This window comes from Antedon mediterranea, chromosome 2, assembly GCF_964355755.1.
Source record: "Antedon mediterranea chromosome 2, ecAntMedi1.1, whole genome shotgun sequence".
In the NCBI taxonomy this organism is placed as follows: domain Eukaryota; kingdom Metazoa; phylum Echinodermata; class Crinoidea; order Comatulida; family Antedonidae; genus Antedon; species Antedon mediterranea.
Window position 1 is genome coordinate 572,728 of NC_092671.1, and position 20,802 is coordinate 593,529.

General features: G+C 32.9%; 3 protein-coding genes across 3 annotated transcripts in view; 1 reads left to right on the top strand and 2 right to left on the bottom strand.

Annotated features, from left to right (window-relative positions):
• LOC140039972 (prolow-density lipoprotein receptor-related protein 1-like) overlaps positions 1 to 6,339 on the bottom strand; it is a 28,024-nt gene extending 21,685 nt beyond the window's left edge. Inside the window, exons 1-2 of the mRNA XM_072085566.1 lie at positions 6,227 to 6,339; positions 2,602 to 2,733 (exon numbers count right to left, since the gene is read on the bottom strand). Coding sequence (XP_071941667.1) covers positions 2,602 to 2,733; positions 6,227 to 6,290 — 196 coding nt within the window. The 5' untranslated portion in view covers positions 6,291 to 6,339. The remainder of the gene's footprint in view (positions 1 to 2,601; positions 2,734 to 6,226) is intronic.
• A 252-nt stretch (positions 6,340 to 6,591) lies between these two features.
• On the bottom strand, positions 6,592 to 10,707 carry LOC140039478 (carbohydrate sulfotransferase 12-like). The gene is made up of 3 exons (XM_072085082.1): positions 10,432 to 10,707; positions 9,405 to 9,490; positions 6,592 to 8,145 (listed from the first exon to the last, which is right to left on the bottom strand). The coding sequence occupies exons 1-3, from the start codon at positions 10,541 to 10,543 to the stop codon at positions 7,315 to 7,317; spliced, it is 1,029 nt and encodes a 342-aa protein (XP_071941183.1). The 5' UTR covers positions 10,544 to 10,707; the 3' UTR covers positions 6,592 to 7,314.
• Positions 10,708 to 14,846: 4,139 nt separating this feature from the next.
• Positions 14,847 to 19,870, top strand: LOC140039479 (uncharacterized). Its single transcript, XM_072085083.1, has 5 exons — positions 14,847 to 14,998; positions 15,452 to 16,744; positions 17,019 to 17,633; positions 18,060 to 18,168; positions 18,925 to 19,870. Exons 1-5 carry the CDS (start codon positions 14,941 to 14,943, stop codon positions 18,932 to 18,934), a joined length of 2,085 nt encoding a protein of 694 aa, XP_071941184.1. The 5' UTR covers positions 14,847 to 14,940; the 3' UTR covers positions 18,935 to 19,870.
• Positions 19,871 to 20,802: the final 932 nt, after the last annotated feature.

The window sequence follows — 20,802 nt, forward strand, 5'->3', positions numbered from 1 at the left end:
TTATAATGTATTATTTATGTTAATTCTCAGGTGTGGAAACTAAGTAAGATTTATATTTACATAATTTACAGGTGCTGATAATCATACGATTCATTATCAAATCCTTCTATTATCTAGTTTTATTACTTTCAGTGGATGACTTTCCAATGTCTGTCATTTTAAAATATGGTACAATAAGCTTGGATTACATCCAAAGAAAGCTTTTCATATAAATTTGGCATTTTAATATCAATCATCACATACCATAACTCATAATAAACAACATGTTCCTGGTTAATCAACCAGGTATTCCGTCCTTCCCATTTATATACCCTTTTAGTCTGAAAGCCATTTGTAAAGTTTAGGAAAAAACCCCTATATTATCAATAATAATAATTTATATTATATATATAATAATATTATAGTACAATTGTTGTATTGTATTGTTAACGTAATATTTGAAACTGAGGGTTTTTTCTTTCACAAAACTATAAAGTATAAGATAAAAAACAAATTTTTGACAAAATGAGGATATAGTGAATGAGCAGGTTGACAGTATATTCCAATACATTCCAATACATTCTAACTTGCAACCATTTGAGATTTGATAAAAGTGTACTATTTCAATTAAATGGATCATCACCAACCAAGGTGAATAGTCTTTGCAAGTAATAAACCGTTTATACTAATTGCTATTTAACTATCAAGAATAATAGAAACATTCCTCAATTTTAATCATAATTAAGCAGGACACCATCCAACCATACAGTAATATTTCTCATGGTTAGGCCCTAAATAGTTTTCAAGATACTGTAAGGCTATGAGAAATACAATGACTCTCATCAGTCACCAAAATGTGAAATTCGGCCCTGAATAAACCATGGAGGTTTTCCTCCATGCATAAACAAAGTTCATCTTTCATCTTAAATAAATACTGAGAATGAATTTGATGTAAAAAACAACAAATCTAGCGAATTCATTCCATTCTGTATATTTTACATTGTGTTAATGTAAAGGTTTATGCTAACATGGTCTAGGATTTATGTTTATGATCTGCTAACATTGAGTTTTTAAACAATAGAAGATTACAATCTGATGATGACATTTTATGATGAAAATCCCGCACTAAAATTGAGACCATTGCAATGTATTTCCCCAGGCTTCTTCAATTCACAAAATGTCATCTCAAACAGATTGCAAAATATGATGCATCATCCCTTTCTGCACTCTCATTCTTGTTATTTGTACTGTATTTTTTTTTTCTCAGTTTGTAGGAAAGCGCTTAGAGGTTTCACAACATTAAGCACTTTATAAATCCAGGATTTTATTATTTATTATGTTAAATAAAAAGTTTTTTTAATAAAGTGAGTGATGTAAATATCATGTGCTTAATATTTTGACAAAACAGCATCATATGACTAATCATTTGTATTGTAATTTACCAATTTACCTTTTTACCTGAATACCCATACAAAATAAGCCAATTGCTTGAAACCAGTGAACCCTGACCTCAGTCAACCCACTGAATACAATCAAACGTAAATAACAAGCAAGGTTCACACTTGGGTGCTTGAATTATGCATCAAGTTTACCTTACCAAATTTGGATATTAAAATTTATCTGTTGCGACATAAAAAGGTAAACAAATTACAGACCTGTAGACTAGCTTTCCACACCAGGATATTGGATAAAGAGCTTTCTACAGAATACGGGTGATGATTCTTGATTATGGACTAAAGCCGACTTTCCACTAGGCAAATTTGTTTACGCAAATCAAGAGAGTGATTTGGAAGACAGAAACATGAAGGCTCTTTCGATTCGCGCGAACAAATTCACCTAATGGAAAATCAGAGCTTAATTACTATATGGGTGCTACTGCTCGCTTATAGACCAACCAGTTTCTATACCATAGAGTAGTTTTGTTTCTTATATAAAGAATGAAAAGTTCAATGAAAAAGGAGTGCTAAACCAGGGGCCTTATCCTCCTACGTTACGGCACCACTGACCAGGTTGATTTAATCTGTTTATCGTGATTACAAAGCTAATCAAAAATAAAACCACAAGTATATTGTCTATAGACAAATGAATCAAAAACCCCAAAAATAATAGATATTTCAAATGAAAGTGAAACCCATTTAAATTTACAGATCAATGACAAATAATGGATAAAAATAGATTAAGATGAATAGAACTTGTTTTGAAAGTGGAAGTTTCAAGCTAGGAACAAGAATTTAACCACCGCACCAGACTAGTGTTGCACATGCAAATTCAAATTAGGAATTCTTCCGGTTATTGTTAAACAATTTCTAATTCTCCAAGACAATACTGGAGTCCAGGTGTATTGGTTTGTTTCACAATATTAAGAATTTATCCAGTTATTGTTTTTGATTCAGTGATTCAGTAATTTCAGCATGGAGACTCGGTCACTGAGTGCATTTGTCAGATAATGCAGTATGTATTGCGCTTCTGAAATTTTCCTTAATTATGTTATTTGATAAGCATTGTTAATGTTATGATATTCCAAAATAAAAGGAAATTATTTGGCTTTGTATTTAAACCATTCTAAGTAAATGTAAAGGTATAAGAACTAAAGGTATTAATCATAGAACAAATAGAAATTACTTTGACAGTCTTCTTTCCCTTCGTCTTCAGCAAACTCACAATCACTGATTCCATCACAGACCTGGTCAGGTGGAATACATGGGCTTTTACCTGGCTTTGCTTGCTCACATTCAAAGTACCCTGGTATACATGCTAAACAGGAAGAAAAACAATCATTTTATGATTTTATATGAAATAACTTTTTTCCTACGTTGATTCTGCTTTAAAATAATGAATATATAATTGGTATAAAACATCAAATAAATCATATTTGTTTGAAGTACTATTTAATAGTATTAAACAATCATGATGTCGAAATGCTAAATGCAATTTTAAAAATGTCATTGAATTTCCATTGCCTGTACCTATAGGGCCTAGTAGTAACTAATTAATAATGGCATATTTTGGGTAAACCATTTCTTGTGTACAGACTACAGTAAATGATTGGGATACGCATAGACATAACCCTTGCACCATTGCCTGTACGCCTGCCCATCACGCCGGTCACCGCCACCACAACCTAAACTAAGCCTTTTAGCCTCCTATAGGCCTAGAAAGGCATAGATACCTCTCACCTTCTAAAACTCATTAGGCCTATCTGAATGAAGAGTTAGGCTAGGACCTAATTCGAAAAGCTTAATATTATCATTCATATTATTCTCTAAATTACATCAACTTCTAAATAACTAGGGCCTAGCCCTGAACACATTTCAAGAGCCGCGCGAACTGTCTGTAGATGTTGTTGTTGTGTTGGGGAAATTCCTGGGGAAAAACGCCCTCTTTTTTTCTTGGAGTTCCCGCGCGGCCGAATAATGTATTAATTTCAGTGAAGAAAAAAGTTTGCTGCCTGCAGAACAGTTTACTGTAAAGACTCCTAATATGGTAATAAGTGGTATTTATCTTTAAAAGTGCAATGCGCTTTTTTTTGTTATTGTCAGATTGAAAAAATATGATGACAAAATTAGCAACAGCACACTTTGTTCACAAATCTGTTCTAGGGAAAGGATGATTGTATTCAAATTGTGTGGTGATGTACTTAAGTCTACTCTTCTTTGATTCTATTATTTAACAGTTTACATAGTAAATACTTCTATTGTGACATGCTTTCTGTCGTCGTGTCTAGGTTCTGTCTTTTGTGTAAGCATAACCTGAGTCTCAAATAATTGCCCTCACTCCAACACCAAATCAATATTAGGAAATATACCTTTAATATTATATAATGATTTTAAAAAGGCCTACGGGAGTTAATGTTGTTTTTGCCATACTGTTGTTATTATTATCATCATCATTAATAGGATAGACATTAGGCCTATTTATTTCACGTTAAAACAATGTTTGCAATAGTAACATACACTTTTATTTAAAGACCAATTGTCACAAGCCGATATACGATTTTAGAACTTATGAAAAACGCCCAATTTTAGGTCAATTTGTACTGTGCAAACGAATTTGAGCTACTTATAGGGACTATGTCACAGAGCAAGCTTTTAGAAAAAAATCAATATAGCGTATCAAAAGAAAATATTGATCGTTTAATTGTAAGATCAATGTTATATTTCTAAAGTAAACAGTCCTGTTTAGCCTTAAAGCGAAAACAAGGCTCAAGTTGTCTCAGCAGTCTGGTCACGATATATTATATCTATAGGTATAATTATAAGTATAAGATCAAATAGGCTCTACATGTATTTAAACAAAATAATAACAATATTTCCAACAATAAACAGCAAACAAAGCGTCCAAGGCACCTTAGTTTTTACTGTATTCAATTTTTACTATTATGAAACGAGTAAGCATTATTGTTCTATTAATTTATTCAAACTAGTCTAGTCTAGTCGACAATACACAGAACATAATCAACATTACTTATTGATTACAGTATAAAAGGGCGGTTACGAGCTCATATTGTATAGAGAAAGGCAAATGACAAGAAACTGGGAAATGCAAATGTTTTGAACAAACCCGGATAGGCCCCTATATACATTTTGTTCATGTCAAATATACATTTTGTACCATAAATCTACGTTAATGCAAAATTCAAAGTAAAAGAATAAAGTAAATATTGTGACCATAGATATGACTTGCAAATCTACTAAATGACGTCATTGTTTTGTCCCAAAATAACAGGTATTGCCAGCAGGTGTTTGGTACATAACATAATACAATTGCTTGTGTAACAGGCTAACATAACCGGTATCATAAGTGGGGCCCTGAAGAAACAGACAATACAATTAAACATATGTACCACAGCTGCACACACCATGCACTGCCAAAAAACAACTAAATCCGGTAATAATTTATGTTATACTTACATACTTACATTAAGAACTAGTTGTATATTTGGTTAATATCTTATACCAACTGATATTCACTACTGTATGTTTGTAACAAGCACATAAAGTGAAAAACGATTTCCAAAATTACATTTTTTCTTTTTATTGATGTTTTAGTTTTCCTACACTTTTCCTTTCCTTTAATTCTATTTCAACAATAGCTTACAGTAAGGACTAATATGGGCCTATAGCTGTCAAACATTACATTTTAGAAATTAGAGATTTATCAGAATAGTATCGGAAAGCAATATAAGTCAACATAACAGTTTTGAAAATAACAGTTTAAATAAATTTAATGCAAATGCATGCTTTTAACAATGGAGGTATAATTTATACCTTTTAACCGTACGGGTCCGATTGACATTTTAACAAGCAATTCCGCAATATTTTATTGGTTTTAGTGTTAAAGAGCTTTACTTAGACCATACTAGAAAACTAATGTTATTTTGTAAAGGACCTTTTTGAACACAACATTAATATGTTTGGACTTCAATTCCAAATAATTACTATTTATTGATCATAATTATTTATTAATTTTTTTTAATTGATTGATACTTACGGTAGCATATAGACCATTATATAAATTATAGCTAATGTTAAATATTTAGGCCTACAGTACATGATTATTCGTGTATTTGAAAGTAAGACCTTCAAACCAATCGATACAAGGACATGGTATAACAAGAAGCAAGTTGACCATCATTGAACAAAGAACCAAGACGTTCTACAAATAGTCTGTTATTACAGTACTTTTTCTGTGATATATATAATATATATATTTCATGAACATCAAAACAGGATTATCGAACCCGAGAGGTATAAAATAAGTTTTTACCTTTTGATCGAACCATCGAGATATACTATTTGAGTTATAAGAATTCAGGTTTTGGAAGATTATGCCATCTTACATAGCCTACACATTAAATAACCACCATACGAATTGTGACGCAGCTTCGCGCGTTTCCCATAAATCTCATTAAAAAATATCGACTTTACAATAATAAATTTGTATTATTATAATGCCAATGCCATCTATAAAACCTACGAAGTCTATATCATTCTATCAAAACAATCACTCGATGGATGCTTCACTTATAGATTAGTTTTATAGGCCTACAGGATGGCGTGTCCAATAAAATTCGGTTTAGTTGAAGTGGAAATGTAACTATCAGATATATTTTGCAAAGATATAGGACATTTTAAGAAATAAAATACTAAATGATAACAGATTTAGGTCTATGTTACACAATTGTAATATCTCAGTTTGACAAGCCAATGTCATATTCTAACGGAATATTATTTATTATTTTACTTACCTCCTTGACAATTTGAGCAAGTTATCAGAGCAGAAAGTGTTGCAAATATTAAAAACTCCTTCATAATGTTATATATTGTATCATCATCAGCTGTTATCTAATGAATACCCAGTGTTGCCAACGTCTATACCTTTTGTACTACAACGCTCTATTGCGTCCATTGTTCTGTCTCCTCTTTCAGGTTGTCGTTCTATTGGTGATTATATTTGTATGGACTGTCACAATCACAATAAATAAATAATCTTGGCACAAAAAGGGGAAAACACTTTCTCAATCAACAAGAGAAAACTAAAATACACGGGAATCCATTTTGATAATGAATTGCGGTATCCAGTTAACAAACAAAACAAGCTTGAACAAGATAATGCAAAACTAGTAGTATTTAAATCACATATCTTATTTAAGTACTTATAGACAGATTTATTATTAAATACAATAAAAGTGGAATATGGTACAGTGGGCTGAAGGAGTTGTGACAAGCAACTACTTCATTCTCAGTTTTAAAAAGATCAACAACGATGTATGTAACATCGGACTTCGAAACTGGATATATTAAATCAGTGAGTATCCTGTGGAAAATAAAAATAATCGACAACGTTTAGTGCGCTAACTTCAGTAGGCATGAGTATAATATTGTTATATCGATTGCAACTCAACCATGGTCAACAACTTATTATTTATCTTTGATGAAGCGAAAAATTTGATTTAAATAATAATGGGACATAATGACGTGACGTTATTTTATTTAATAAATATAACTAAATTTTGAATGATTATTGTAGAGTATCACATCATTGAGACCAACTCGACAGAGTGCCGAGTGCCACCAGTAATCTTAGCAAACCTTGAAGGTTAAAAAATTATACATAAAATAGATATTAAATAAAACATTAATCTTCTCTATTCATTATGTTATGTTTTGTCAGTCCCTAATTTAGCTTTAGTAGCTAGATGACCACTTTGAAAGAATGTAATCTCCGTCCACATCCTTTCTAGTTCTACTTCAAACAAAAACTATCTTACTAGAAGACAGTTTACTTTTGTTCTTTTGTCTGTGCAGACCAAAATAAATATTTTAACACGTTATGTTATAAGTTATAAGAAAATAATTTAAAGTCCATCAAATATCTTTGATAAATCGAATACACTAAATCTTCGGATAAGTTTGAATAATATTTTTCAACCATCATTTGACTTGAAGAATTAGTCCCATGGGTTGATTTAGGAGGCAAAACACCAGAAATGTTCAATAACTTCATTAGAGAATTGTATTCCTTTTTATCGTAAATATTTTCAAATTTTTCAATCACATCGTATTTAACTTCACACGGAAGACAAAGCTTATACATTTCTCGCCAGTGTTCTTCAAAATCATTTGGAAATGTGTTATCAAAATCGCTTACATACCGTACGAATTCTTTGAAAGAAAGGCTATTGCCTTTTTCAAGTCCATATTTATCTTGAATCTTTTCAATAAAAATTGATCTAGGAAAAAACTCATCGGCCCATTCTGGTTCTAATTTATCTCTGAATGCACTTAATAATCTCGTAAAGGGGTTTCTAACAACCATTATTTTGGTAGAATTTTTAAATATGTTAAGTATATCGGGTTTAGTCAAATCTGAAAGTTTAACAGAATGTTCATTAAACACCCTGTGAACGTCTAGTGGCATCGACTCTACATTTGCATAAATCTTGGAAGATATAAGTAATAATCGTTTGAGAGTGGTACTGGTCGCTTTTGGAATGGCACAGAACACAATTCCACTTTTATTGACATAGTAAAGGTGATCAAACCGATGACGAGCGAAGTAGGAATTGTTTGTTTCTTTGTATTGATCTCCGTTGCACACTCTCCAGATGTTTAGTTGTCTTTCTCGTTGGACTTCCTCAAAGGTGCATTCTTCCACACTACAATTCTGTCAACAAAAAAGAAATGTTATACCAGAATATTAGGCTTACTATTCCATGCAGAACTCAACTTGTTTCTTTGTGCAACTTAATAAAGAAAATACAATATCAATTATTATTTGGGCAGATGCAAACAACTGCAATTTGAAAACCATTCATTTAAAGCAAAAGAAAATAATTAGACTTTGTACCAACTCATCCTGGCTGGCCCATACTGCACCCTTATTTTTAAAATTAAAAACTTTCAATCTATGATATTCATAAATTACAAAAAGCAATTTTTATGTTTAATTTTGTTAATAATAATCTACCAAGTAATTTCAATACTTTTTGAGATAGGGTAAAAGAAACACATTGTCACAATACAAGAACATTAAATGATTTGTGTCCTCATAATTTCAGAACAGACCTGGGAATGAATACCATTAAACGGCAAGGACCTATATTGTGGAATGATATAAGCAATTTTATTAAGAACCAATGTACCTTAAGTTTATTTAAGAAGACATTTATTCACAGTTTATTATCAACGTATCAGTAATATTATGTTATATTATTTAATTAGTAGAGTAACATTATTTAAGTTTACTTAAACAATATATATATATAAATGAGCTATGCTCGACGCGATTATGAGATCATGTTCCGAATATGAGCACTGTTTCTATAATTTACAGTATGATTTATATATATACATATATATGTGTGTGTATGTAAATCTATTACATTTTTTATCTAAAAGATGATATTCAGATTTTATTACCATGTACTAGTAAAAATAAAAATAACTATATGTAATCTTCATGTTAACCTTCTTAAGAAGTAAGTTAAAAATTATCATTTTATGATCAAAAAGAAATATACTATCTAATTTTCTCCTTTATATAAATATATTATTTTATCCAAGGGGTTGCAAACACAAGTGTTCAATTGTCTTGTTATGTATTGCACCTTTATCTTGTCTTTATGTTGTCTGTAATGTCACTGCACTAACGGGTGACCGGCTAACGAGCTTCGCTCTTACGGTTATCCATCCATATAAGTTGTTTATCTTATGTTCATAAATTGAAATGGAAAATAAACTGAAACTGAAACTGAAAATTGGACATTGTTTCTATATTTGTGATTTTCGAAATCCAATGATTACCAGTGTGCTAGTTAATCTATAAAATGTAAAATGAAATGTATAGATTATCATCATTATCACCACAAATTAAGAGATAACACTAGACCACCATTAACATTTATAAATAGTTAATGATCATACCTTCATAAAATGTTTAACAATAACAGGTGCGTTCTGTCTTTGTACAACCGGTTGAGGATGTCGTGATCTGTATCGTTTCTGTGTACCTAAAAAGTCAAGACCAATGCAAATTAATTTAAATTCTTTTATGTTTGAAGTTTTTAACATGATACCGTTAAGCTTTCGTATTCATAATCATCCGTTACCCTTTGGTAGTGTGTTAATACGCATAATACTTTTGCAAATCCTTAAATATTCTTTGATAATGCAACAGAGTAGTGGTAAGGCACAAGTGGGCTAAACATTGATATTACCTGTATAAAATGTCCTTCATTTTATAAAATTAGATCTAGGAAACTAGGGTATACATCTATTGTTTAATGACCCATGCAATTAATAACCAACGTGAAATATATTTGGATTATCGATTTATTTGAATCAGAGGGCGCACTGTGAACTGGCTGCACAAGTTCTCTAGTAACCGAATTATATCTAAAGCCAGCTCTGTCTACACAATCAAACTAATTTGACAAAAAAAGTGTGATGTGCCTAAATATGGTAGTGATATGATGACTATATGCGCACATCACATTTTTTCCAAGTTTGATAGTGTAGATAGAGCTTAACAGGCTACAAAATGTATCTCGTAATCAAAATGTATTCATTACACTCAAATACCATACAATTTTGTAGGATCTTGGTCGTTAAAAGGAAATTAACTATTCGAATAATATACACTCTTTGATTTTTAATTAGATTTTACTATACGCCTACACTGTTAATTCACAATAATGTGACAGTACACAGGATGAACATTAAGAACACCCTGATTGGCTATTACCTACATCAGTTACTTCCGATATTCGCTGAAATCAAATTAAAAAGTCGGTACATACCAAGATCCTGTATATGAGACTTATGCAGAGTTGACGTTATAAACGTCGTAATGATTGCCGAGTGGAACAATAGCTGATGCATGGAGGTAACCCCATGGCTGATGCCATACTATGGTATCACTGGCAATTAGGCTAATTATCGTATTTCTTACCTTTGTTCGACACAGAATTATTATATAAAAAAACCGACGAAATTATCAGCAACACAACGAACCCCAATGAACATCTGATAGCGGATTGCTTCAACCTAATTATTTGAGCCATGTTTCTAACAAGGGTCCTAAATGGTCCGTCTATTCATACCACGTATGTAAGAACAGTAGTAATTTGGTAATATCAACATCAAGTGAACAGCTAATATTGATTATGTGTTTCACCGGGTTGATTTCTCGTAATTAACAAAGCCAAGCCAATGAGGATAGCATTGATTTTACAGACAGAGCTGTGAAACAATTCACTACGTTCCCTTTGTTTCATGTTCGACTTGTAGGCTGCCAACAGCATTTTCATTTTTCAAATATTTTGAGTTTATGGCATACATGTAAATACAGTTTGGTTCCCACTTGGACGCAACGACGTATGCTCAACGCAAGTGAGTTGACCAATCACAGTTCGGATGATCTATCGAGTCGCGTATTGGTGGTTAAATTACTTGCGCTTTCGTCTGGTCCTTGCGTTGTGTCGTCTCCCCATTGCGTCCCATACGCAAGGGGGAATGTAATACTGTGCTTAACGCGCCTACAATACCAGTTATTTCTATCACTAGATGGTACGCTCGCTTCGCTCGCGTACCATCTGTGGTCGTGCCCACAGATGGTTCTCGAATACACAGTAATTTCAGGGTAAAAAATCTGGCGATTTCAAATGCACGTACCGCAGGACTATAATACATTGTCGTTTACAGAAACGAATAAGTAGACACAATGATTTATGTAGTCAACCAAAATTAGCACCCTGGGAATTACTTCCGAAAGAGAAACTTACCACAAAATGAGTCCAAATTGTTTATTCATTTAAAGAAACCCAATTAGGGTTGAGGGATGGGAAAGAGGAACAATTTTTAAATATATTCTTTATCCACGTCAGTAACGAAATATTGTTTTAATTTTTTATAGGCCTATAAATAATATACCACTAGCGGTGACTAAATATAGTAAAACATTTGCGATTTAATACTTTGTTAAAACTGTCACTGTCATAGTCGATTGAAATGAATAGTAAAGTACATGTAACGATACACCACTACGACGTTTATATTTTTTGTAATTATTAATTAATGCAAACGTTGAGAAGCAACTGTCAGTAATAAAGTTTATTTGTATATTACTATTACGTGTTTATATATCTAACAGTAGAGCCTACCCATAATCACAGTAATAAAGTTTATTTGTATATATTTTTTTTACATCTAACAGTATTCACAGTAAGAAATGTTTGTATATATTTTTTTACATCTAACAGTATTCACAGTAAGAAATGTTCGATTCAAATGACGACCAAAAATGGTTAATAGGTATTTGCAGTACTGTATTGTCAAAGTATTGCAAGTTTATTCTCCAAGGGCTCATAAATTTACCTGCTTGTGTTAAACCAAACTGGCAGACTGAGAGATTGGAATGTTCCATTCATCGCAAATCAATACATTTGTAAAAACGTAAATTAAATCTATCAAAATAGTATTTTTAAAAGAAAATCGGCCTGTCTTCAACATTATGATGCTGTACTCGAGCAGTTCAACCGGTTTTCAGCTATTAAAAACAATTATCGTAGGGGGAGATAGGAAAATGCGAAGCGTCCTCGTATTATTGTGTGCGGGTATTTTTCAAGTTGGACATCCATTAGACAGTGTATACCACGATCGGAAAACACCCCTATTTGGGGCAAATCGTTGAACCTAAATTCGTTTTAATCGTCATTAACTAATTATCTAACTTAATTTAATTAGTAAACAGGGTTACATCAGGTGGTTAAAATCAGTACCGAAAGTACGAACCAACTTTATATACCATCGAGTAAAAATTCTAGAAGTAAGGCGCGATTTACCAAATTTTGCCCTTACGTAAATTTATATATAGATTATCAATGTTTATCACATCTCACTGTCAATGATAGTTGTACTTTTATTGTTTATCCAATCAAACATGATTAGGCCTAATATATACTCTCTTACTATATTACGTCACTATTACGTCAGAATTATCATTATCGTCAACAGAGGATGTTGAAATCACCGTAAAGAGGCGATTTATGTTTTGCTCATTCGGAAGTCATGGTCAAAGATAAAATGTTAGCAATAACAAATGTTGTAATAATATAGAATCTTTTTGTTAGATAAATAGGCCTACTTTCTAATATAAGTTATGACAAACAAACAAACAGACGGTACTTCATTACTTACTCCTCATCGAGTTCAAACATGTTTGTATCAATACGTTCGTAGATTTTCCTTAGGCGTATTGCAAAAGTTTATTTACCTAATTATACTAAAAATAAATATTGTATTCATAATTCAAATTTTAAAAAGGTATTAAATTAACTTGTATCTCAACAGGAATGCCATTACATCAGGTCAGTACTTAAAGCCTCCATTAGCGAATCTTTCTTGTTGTCTGATTGGTTGCGCATTTTTTCACAAAGTAGATACAATTATTAATACACATTAGTTGTTGACTAATCTTTATTAATAATACTTTCGATTCGCGTAAGAATAAAACCGACATAATGGTTGCACGTGTGACTGATGAAGCAAACATGACACATAGGATGTCCGCAGATCTTCGGAATGGACCAGAGTTTATATTAAGGCATTATAACCTCTCTAATGTGTCTAATGTACTGTCTACCATTGTCCTCTGTACAAGGCCCAGGAGTAATGGGAAAGAGGGCGAGAAAGCAAATGAACGACAGAAAAAAATATGAATTTATAAATTCTCATCTAAAACAAGTCTTTGACAAGAGACGAGAAGATATTTGTTACCCAGACGGTTATTTGTATAAATAGAAAGTATGTCATTGGCCACTGACACCATAATATAATATCCAATGAGTATTTAATATCCTGATCATATTATCTTAGTAAATGATTTTATCCTAGCTTTGATATCCACTATCTGACCCGAATATCTGTTATATTAGCTAGCTTTTCTTTAATGTTTACAATCTAGTCTAAAGTAATCCAAATCTTTGAAATCGATGAATAAGCATAGATTGTATGGATAATGACAACAGGTGTGAACGTAATGTCTACTGTCAGTTAAACAGTTAAATGTATGTTCGTATTGTCATTTCCTTTTAAACTCTATAATTTGACAATACTCTTTACGTTATACAATAACTGATATGAGTAGATTAGATGTATTATTCCTGTAGAGAAACTATGTTGGCCTTATCAACTCGTCGTCAAGATAGGCCTATATAGGAAATATGAAATTGACATGGAATGATATAAAATACAGTATCAATTAAAAAACTTAGGGGTCATCGTGCATTCTGAAGAGTTATTTTCATTTTAAAAAGGCCTTATTTTTTACCATTTTTAGCACTTTTGTACAATTAATGTGTGCATTTTGTCATTTGTAATGTGCTCGTAGAGCACTAATTTAAGTGGAAATGGACTCAAATTTGGTGAATGTACTAAGGATTGTGAGTAGAATGTGATTTATACATCAAATTTTATTTTTTACACTTTTTACGAATCGCGTGCGCAATAATTTTTTGAAACACGCAAATGGCCTAATTCATGCTCTAAATTGATCAAAACCTAATTTTGAGCTTTTTAAAATTTTAACGCGCGATTTCATGTGCATGACCTTGAAACTCGCAGGTTTTTATTTTCTAATATTTTTTACCTTGACCTGAAGTTTACATGTAGTGAATTTCATTAATATGTGATAATGAATTATGGAGATATGATTGATAATGTGATTTCACAAAATGGCGTATACGTGTTGTCACGGATGAGTGATCACGCTGAAAAGCTTATTAGGACTAAGTTACAGTATTTGAAAGACATTGTGAAATTTTGGTAATCATTGACATTTAACTTTTTGAGATATTTGTTAAACAAAAAGTGTACAGAAAGAAGAAGAAGAATAATAAAGATTTGATACAATAACAATAGGTGATCATTTTATTCTAAATGATCACCTAATTAAAATTACTATTACAATGTTTATATATTAGAAAAGCGTACGGTATGCAGGAAGGGACGAATGATTTGCCATGGGAGGGATTTATTGTAGGTCTGTTTATGGAAATTATGTGTTCAAGTTCGTCTACTTGAACAAGTTATATAAACGTGAACATTCTACAGTTCAATAAGTACAAATCTTCAAAATGTTGACTCAAAATTTCCAGAAAAATTCAAAGATTCTGAAAATACCCATGGAATCCCAAAAAGCGTAGGCAAAGAGAGGAAGCAAAAAAATAAAAGCAATGATAATTTAATTTACTTAAAGGAAGATGATTTGACGGTGAGTCAGAGTGAATAATAATCGTCATGCTATTGGACGAGAAACAAACCAACTACCAGGTACCACACTCGTTGTTGTAGCAGTTTACTCATTAACAAAGCTTACTCAAAGAAACACATCGAAAATAACTTTAAGAAGAAAAACTAACAAATGTAAATGTTATAGTGTTTTACTTAAAGACGCATCATCATGTGGATGTTTTTACTGTTAGGTTTTTTAACAATTAATTCCAGTTGTCATGGACAGGGTAAGTTTTTTAGATTTTTTTTAGTTTTCTTTCCATTATCATTGGCTGATTATAAGCAGCTTTTGATTCATTCATTCGCTTTGGTTTAAGAATGGCATATTGAATGTGGAATATTTGAGAAAAACTTGATTTAAACTTACTTAACTCAATATATATTGATTTATGTATAAAATATATTATAATATCTAATATTTTACCCACCCACGTAATACATAGGCGTAAGTCATAAGAACTTACATCGAAGCAGCAGTGCCAAAGAGAATTCGTTCTTTATAATTAAAATATCCTCTAACTGTTTCTATTTATCCATTTATTCACTTTAATTATAGTTATTCATATTTACGATAAGGATCACCCATTCATATAATTGATATTCTAACAAATACAAATTTATCTTTTTAAAGAAACTGTAGGAGGCCTATTTAAGTATTGTATATATTCCATTTCCCACAGGCTATGGATCAAAAACACCCGATACAAGAGGACGCCAGTTCGTATTCGGAATTCCGAGTAATGTTCGGCAACCAGACAAAATTATTATGATAGTCACGGGACATGAACTGGGGGCTAACAAAATAGACGTCAATATTCCAGGCCTCAGATTCCAAAGATCTCAAATGATAAACGGGCTTGAAGAAGCGCGTATACTTCTACCCCCGACAGCAGCAGCTCATGGATGTGCTATCCAAAATGGAACCGTATTGGTTTCTTCAACGAAAGACGTGTCCGTGGCCGTCTTAAACGATATTGCAAAATCAACAGAAGCCTTTCTAGTGATTCCTGTGGATGCGTTAGGAACGGAATACTTCGTTGCTTCGTACGACCCACTCCCGGAAGAGTTCTCAGAAGTAGTGATAACCGCGACTATGGATAACACAAGAATAAAGGTTACATTCCAGGCACCGGTCACATACAACGGTATGTCTTACTCGCCTGGTGATATATACACTTTCACACTTCCTCGATTGAGAAGCATTCAATTTCAAAGTCATATGGATTTGACAGGAACAAGAATCCAATCAACCGCGCCCGTAGCAGTAGTTAGTGGCAACACGTGTACGCTTGTTCCAGGCAGATTACCAAGATGTGACCATTTAGTTGAAATGGTACCACCTGTCCCCACTTGGGGAGGTATGTTCACGGTAATGCCATTTTTAAATCGTACATCTGGTTATATCTTTCGAGTTATCGCAGCACGTGCTAGAACAACTGTTCAAATCTCTGGTACATCAGTTTATCTCCAGAACCAAGGCGAGTTTCAAGAGTTTAATGTTCCGAGCGATACAATTACAACCATCAGTGCTAACCAACCAATTATGACAATCCAATTTTCAAAGGGACGAGATAGTGACGAAATCGGCGATCCGTGCATGATATTAATCCCACCCGTTGAACAGTACGTCAAAGACAAAGTTACTTTTGGTACATTCAACATGTCAGGTGGTGATTACTTTTCTCCTTATGTGAATATGATGATATCATCTCCAGGTATAGTGAGTATGATTAACATCGCTGCTATTCCCTCCATGACGGGGACAACGTACGTCCCTGCTGCAGGAAAGATTGTGAGTTACGGAGGAGGAAGGTCAATGGCCTTGATGCAAGGAACACATACGATTGTGAATCCATCACCGGGCAATTCTTTCACTGCAATCACATACGGAATTGGTCCAATGACGTCATATGGCTTTCCAACCGCTTACAACCTTAAAAAGTTGATATGTATTCGCAAAGATCCGACAACAGGTTAGACATTTCATTACTTTGATTTTGTAATATCACATCATTCTAATGCTTTGTAATTTACTTTCCTTTCACTGCATCGGGCTATAATATTTCACGTGATCACTAAATACACGAAATGGGAAAATACACATATAGCGACAATCATTTATTATTTAAAATATTGTGGCAATTAACACAGAAGTTAGAATTTAGATCATTCGTATAAACCTTTTCGCCCAATTCTCACTATTGGTTTTATTTCATAATAACTAATAAAAACATTGTTTAATTGCAGGTGGTGATGTCGAATACGTATGTCCTCAACCAGTTGACCCACCAATGCGTAATCCATGTACCGGAACAAATGGAATACCGAGTCCAAGTGCACGGCAGGGCATGCAGAATCCAAATTCTAGGCCACCACCGAATCCTAATCCTAACCCAAATCCTAACCCAAATCCAGGTTCAAATCCTAATCCTAACAAACCAAATCCAAGAGCAGGAGAAGGTAATAATGGCGATCGGCCCGGGGAGCGGCCACCTGCACCCGGTACCCCCGGTGCAGGTATACCTGGTATGATGCCAGGTATGGGTATGCCAGGTATGGGTATGCCAGGTATGGGTATGCCAGGTATGGGTATGCCTGGCATGGGAATGCCTGGCATGGGAATGCCTGGCATGGGAATGCCATGTAGTCCAGGAATGATGATGCCTGGAATGACAGGAATGGGAGGTTGCATGCCCGGCATGGGAGGGGCTGGTAATGCAGGTGTGGGTGTGCCTATTATGCCTGGAGTCGGTCTACCTGGACAAGCTGGTGGAGGCCCTGGATTCGGAGATGTGCCAGGATATGGATGGGCCTGGCGAACACCACCACCTCGGTTTCCAATCATTCCAACAATACCTGAAAGTAAGTCCTTTGAAATTATATGAGTATTTATTAGGAGCAGGATCCCGTTGCAAGGTCCGAGGTAAAAATTAAAAAAAAAACTGGTATTCAGAAGCTTTCTTTGTACTTCTGAAGCAAATAAACACAAATTACTAGTTAATCTCGGTTCTTACTTGGACGCAATGACGTAAGCGCAACGCAATTGAGTTGAACAATCACGACGCGATCATCCGAACTGTTTTATGTATGTCTATTTTTAATTTATTGCTGAACATGTTTATAGATTATATATCATATATTATGTTTTATTTTATCAAACCTGTTAGTGGCGGTTTTATCGCTGTTAGTTTTGAACAAATAAAATTACATTTTAAAAAAGGTTTTTTTTAAAAGCCATTAACTTCCACGCTTAATACTTGAACATTACATTTCCACTTCTTTGTTTAGATTGTTATTCAAAGAACCTTGTTATAGTGGTAGCAATCACACCAGCATTTCTGATCTTGCTGGTGATGACTATGGCCATGTGTATCGTTGTCAATCACATGAAACAATTGTAAGTAACATTATCTAACTATATTTCGTATGACAAATCGGGTGGTTTTGTGGACCTTTCCGTTCGGCAAATTTCCAAGAATAACTGCCAAGATACGAGAGATACGTGGCGGCAATCCATGGAAAGACAGTTTCTCATTTCCAGCATGATTGGGACCAATTTATTTATGGAACTGGGATCAATAACATAAACATAAGGATTTACACTTTCTGTAACTATTCTACTAATACTTGGTAACTAAAAAAAATGAACGTTGTGTTTAGTATTGTAGAATATGTTTTTGTAATAAGTACATATATATTTTTATATTTTTTTAAACATAGTTCATCCGTTTTTTTTCCATATAAGTTCTTTTTATAATGTTTATATGAGGTCCCCTTGATTGTCAGCTTATGCTGTTTTGAGTCACTCTCACTAAATAAGGTTTAATAAATAAAATAAATAAACTAATTAAAACTACTAAGGCATACTAATAAAATTCGTTACAAACGAATTAAAGCGCTTCTACTTTTGTTCTTATTTCCTTGTGTTGTTAAGGCGCTTTTGATTCAGCTACCATAACAGCATGAAAATTAAAAATTTCATTTTCACTCATTCTTCAGGTTATTTTCAAACAAAAACAATTAGGCCTAGTTCATATAATTTCATGTAATTGACGTGTTCCGAGTTCAAACTAATTTGGCAGTGGTTAATGTTTTCAAAAGTTCATAAATTGAGTTTTGCCAAAGTCTCTAATAAGTGTTGTTTGTTTTACAGGAAAGCATAACTGCACGGAATGCTGGGACATTTCTACACAGAGAAAAAAACAAACAAGGATTGGATTTATCGATGTAAAAATATTACTGTAATAAGTAATTTCGTACCACATTAAAATAAACTTGCCGATGGACTGGGTCCTTTTCAAATATTTAAATTAAGGCAATTAAATACAACTTCTTGACCAAAAACGCAATTCTCATTTGACGCAATTTTCATTCCTAAGGTAGGCATTAAGTAGCTTACTACTCATACGCACTATCTTCTATTCTTTAATAATACATGTCTTTATGTTAAAAAAAAAAAGAACGAATATAGTATATATAAATGTATGTTATTTTGATTAATATATTGTTTTTAAAAGAAGAAAGCGATTTATGTTTTAAAGAGTAATTTACCTTGATTGGTGAATTTCCTGTTATTACTAGCAGGAAACAAACATATTACTGCACTGCACGATTTAAATAGCTGAGCATAACAACAAATAAATCTACAAAACAATGACGTCACATCTACTTAATAAAAACAAAACTTAATTCAACCTTTTCTTTGTATTTATTGTCGAATTAAATTTCTTTTAAATTAAAATGTGCAGTGTATCTCTTTCAAAATGAATCTGTATTATATTAATGTTTAATTATTAGTTCCAAGATATTATGTAAATATTTATCCAAAGTTGATCTTTATGTCGATGATTCTAAAACATATAATGTATACGGTATTAACTTAGCTTGATGCTAGCTGATTGAAAAAAATTTGTTTAAAAATATTTTTAAGACTAATTTAGAATATTTTTTCTATATTTGTAAATATTATTTAAGGAATAAAATTGTTTGTTCTGATATTAAAAGTAATTGATACGTTTGAAGTTGATCTTTGCGAGATAATTGTTGTTATCTTAGTAGCGTAGCGACCATGACGTCACGAGCAGAACTATTAAACGATAATGCGCATGTTTGTTGTACGAATGATTGTGTACGTTTTAAATTGAAAGGTTCTACGTGATGAATCAATTTGTAAATTAGAAGTCTTTATTTAATTATCTCTTTCGGCATGGACTTACAAACATCGCACAAAGTGTTTCTTATTAAATTCTAAAAATTTTATTTAGGACCCAACTTTAAATCTGAGGCAACATGATGATGAAAAAAAAAATTGCGGTCAACAACAACATTATTTCGCTGAAAGTATGATACCGGTACTACCATTTCTCTGTCACTATAAAGCTTGGTTCCACTAGACGCCGCAATGACGTAAGCGCAACACAAGTTAGCTGACTAATCGCAAGCAACAGTTCGATTGTCCATCGTGTCGCGATTGGTGGACACACTTTCGTTGCCCTTACGTCATTGCGTTAAGTCTAGTGGGAACCAAGCTTAGTGTTTTAAACTATAGGTTAGCTTATCGTCGTCGGCCGAAATAATTACGTTGAAGGAAATGAACTGCATTGCCCACGTTTAGGGCAAAACATTTGCCTATTTGGAATCGGAAATGTGTTTTATTGACGAATCATTAGCAACCCTTATATAGGGGAAAGTGAACTATAATTGTATAGCTTTTTGCTACGTCATGCTTCAACAACATGGCTATTTTTTGGAATTTAATCCTCAAACAGTAGGTGACAATAATATCGGCTCAAATTGTATATTGATCGGAGACCGGATCTAGGCTTATACAAAAGGGTGGAATAACAGGTCAATGCACTTTTTAAATAATATGAATACAGACGGATCAGTAGAACAAATAAAATAATGCGAAAAAATAGGAATGATGATGCATCAAACATTTGCTTTCGAAAATTAAAAGTTCGCTAATTTCATAACTATACATTCTACACCTAATTGTTCTTGCGTGTCGAGTAACTGAAGTTTTAATGAT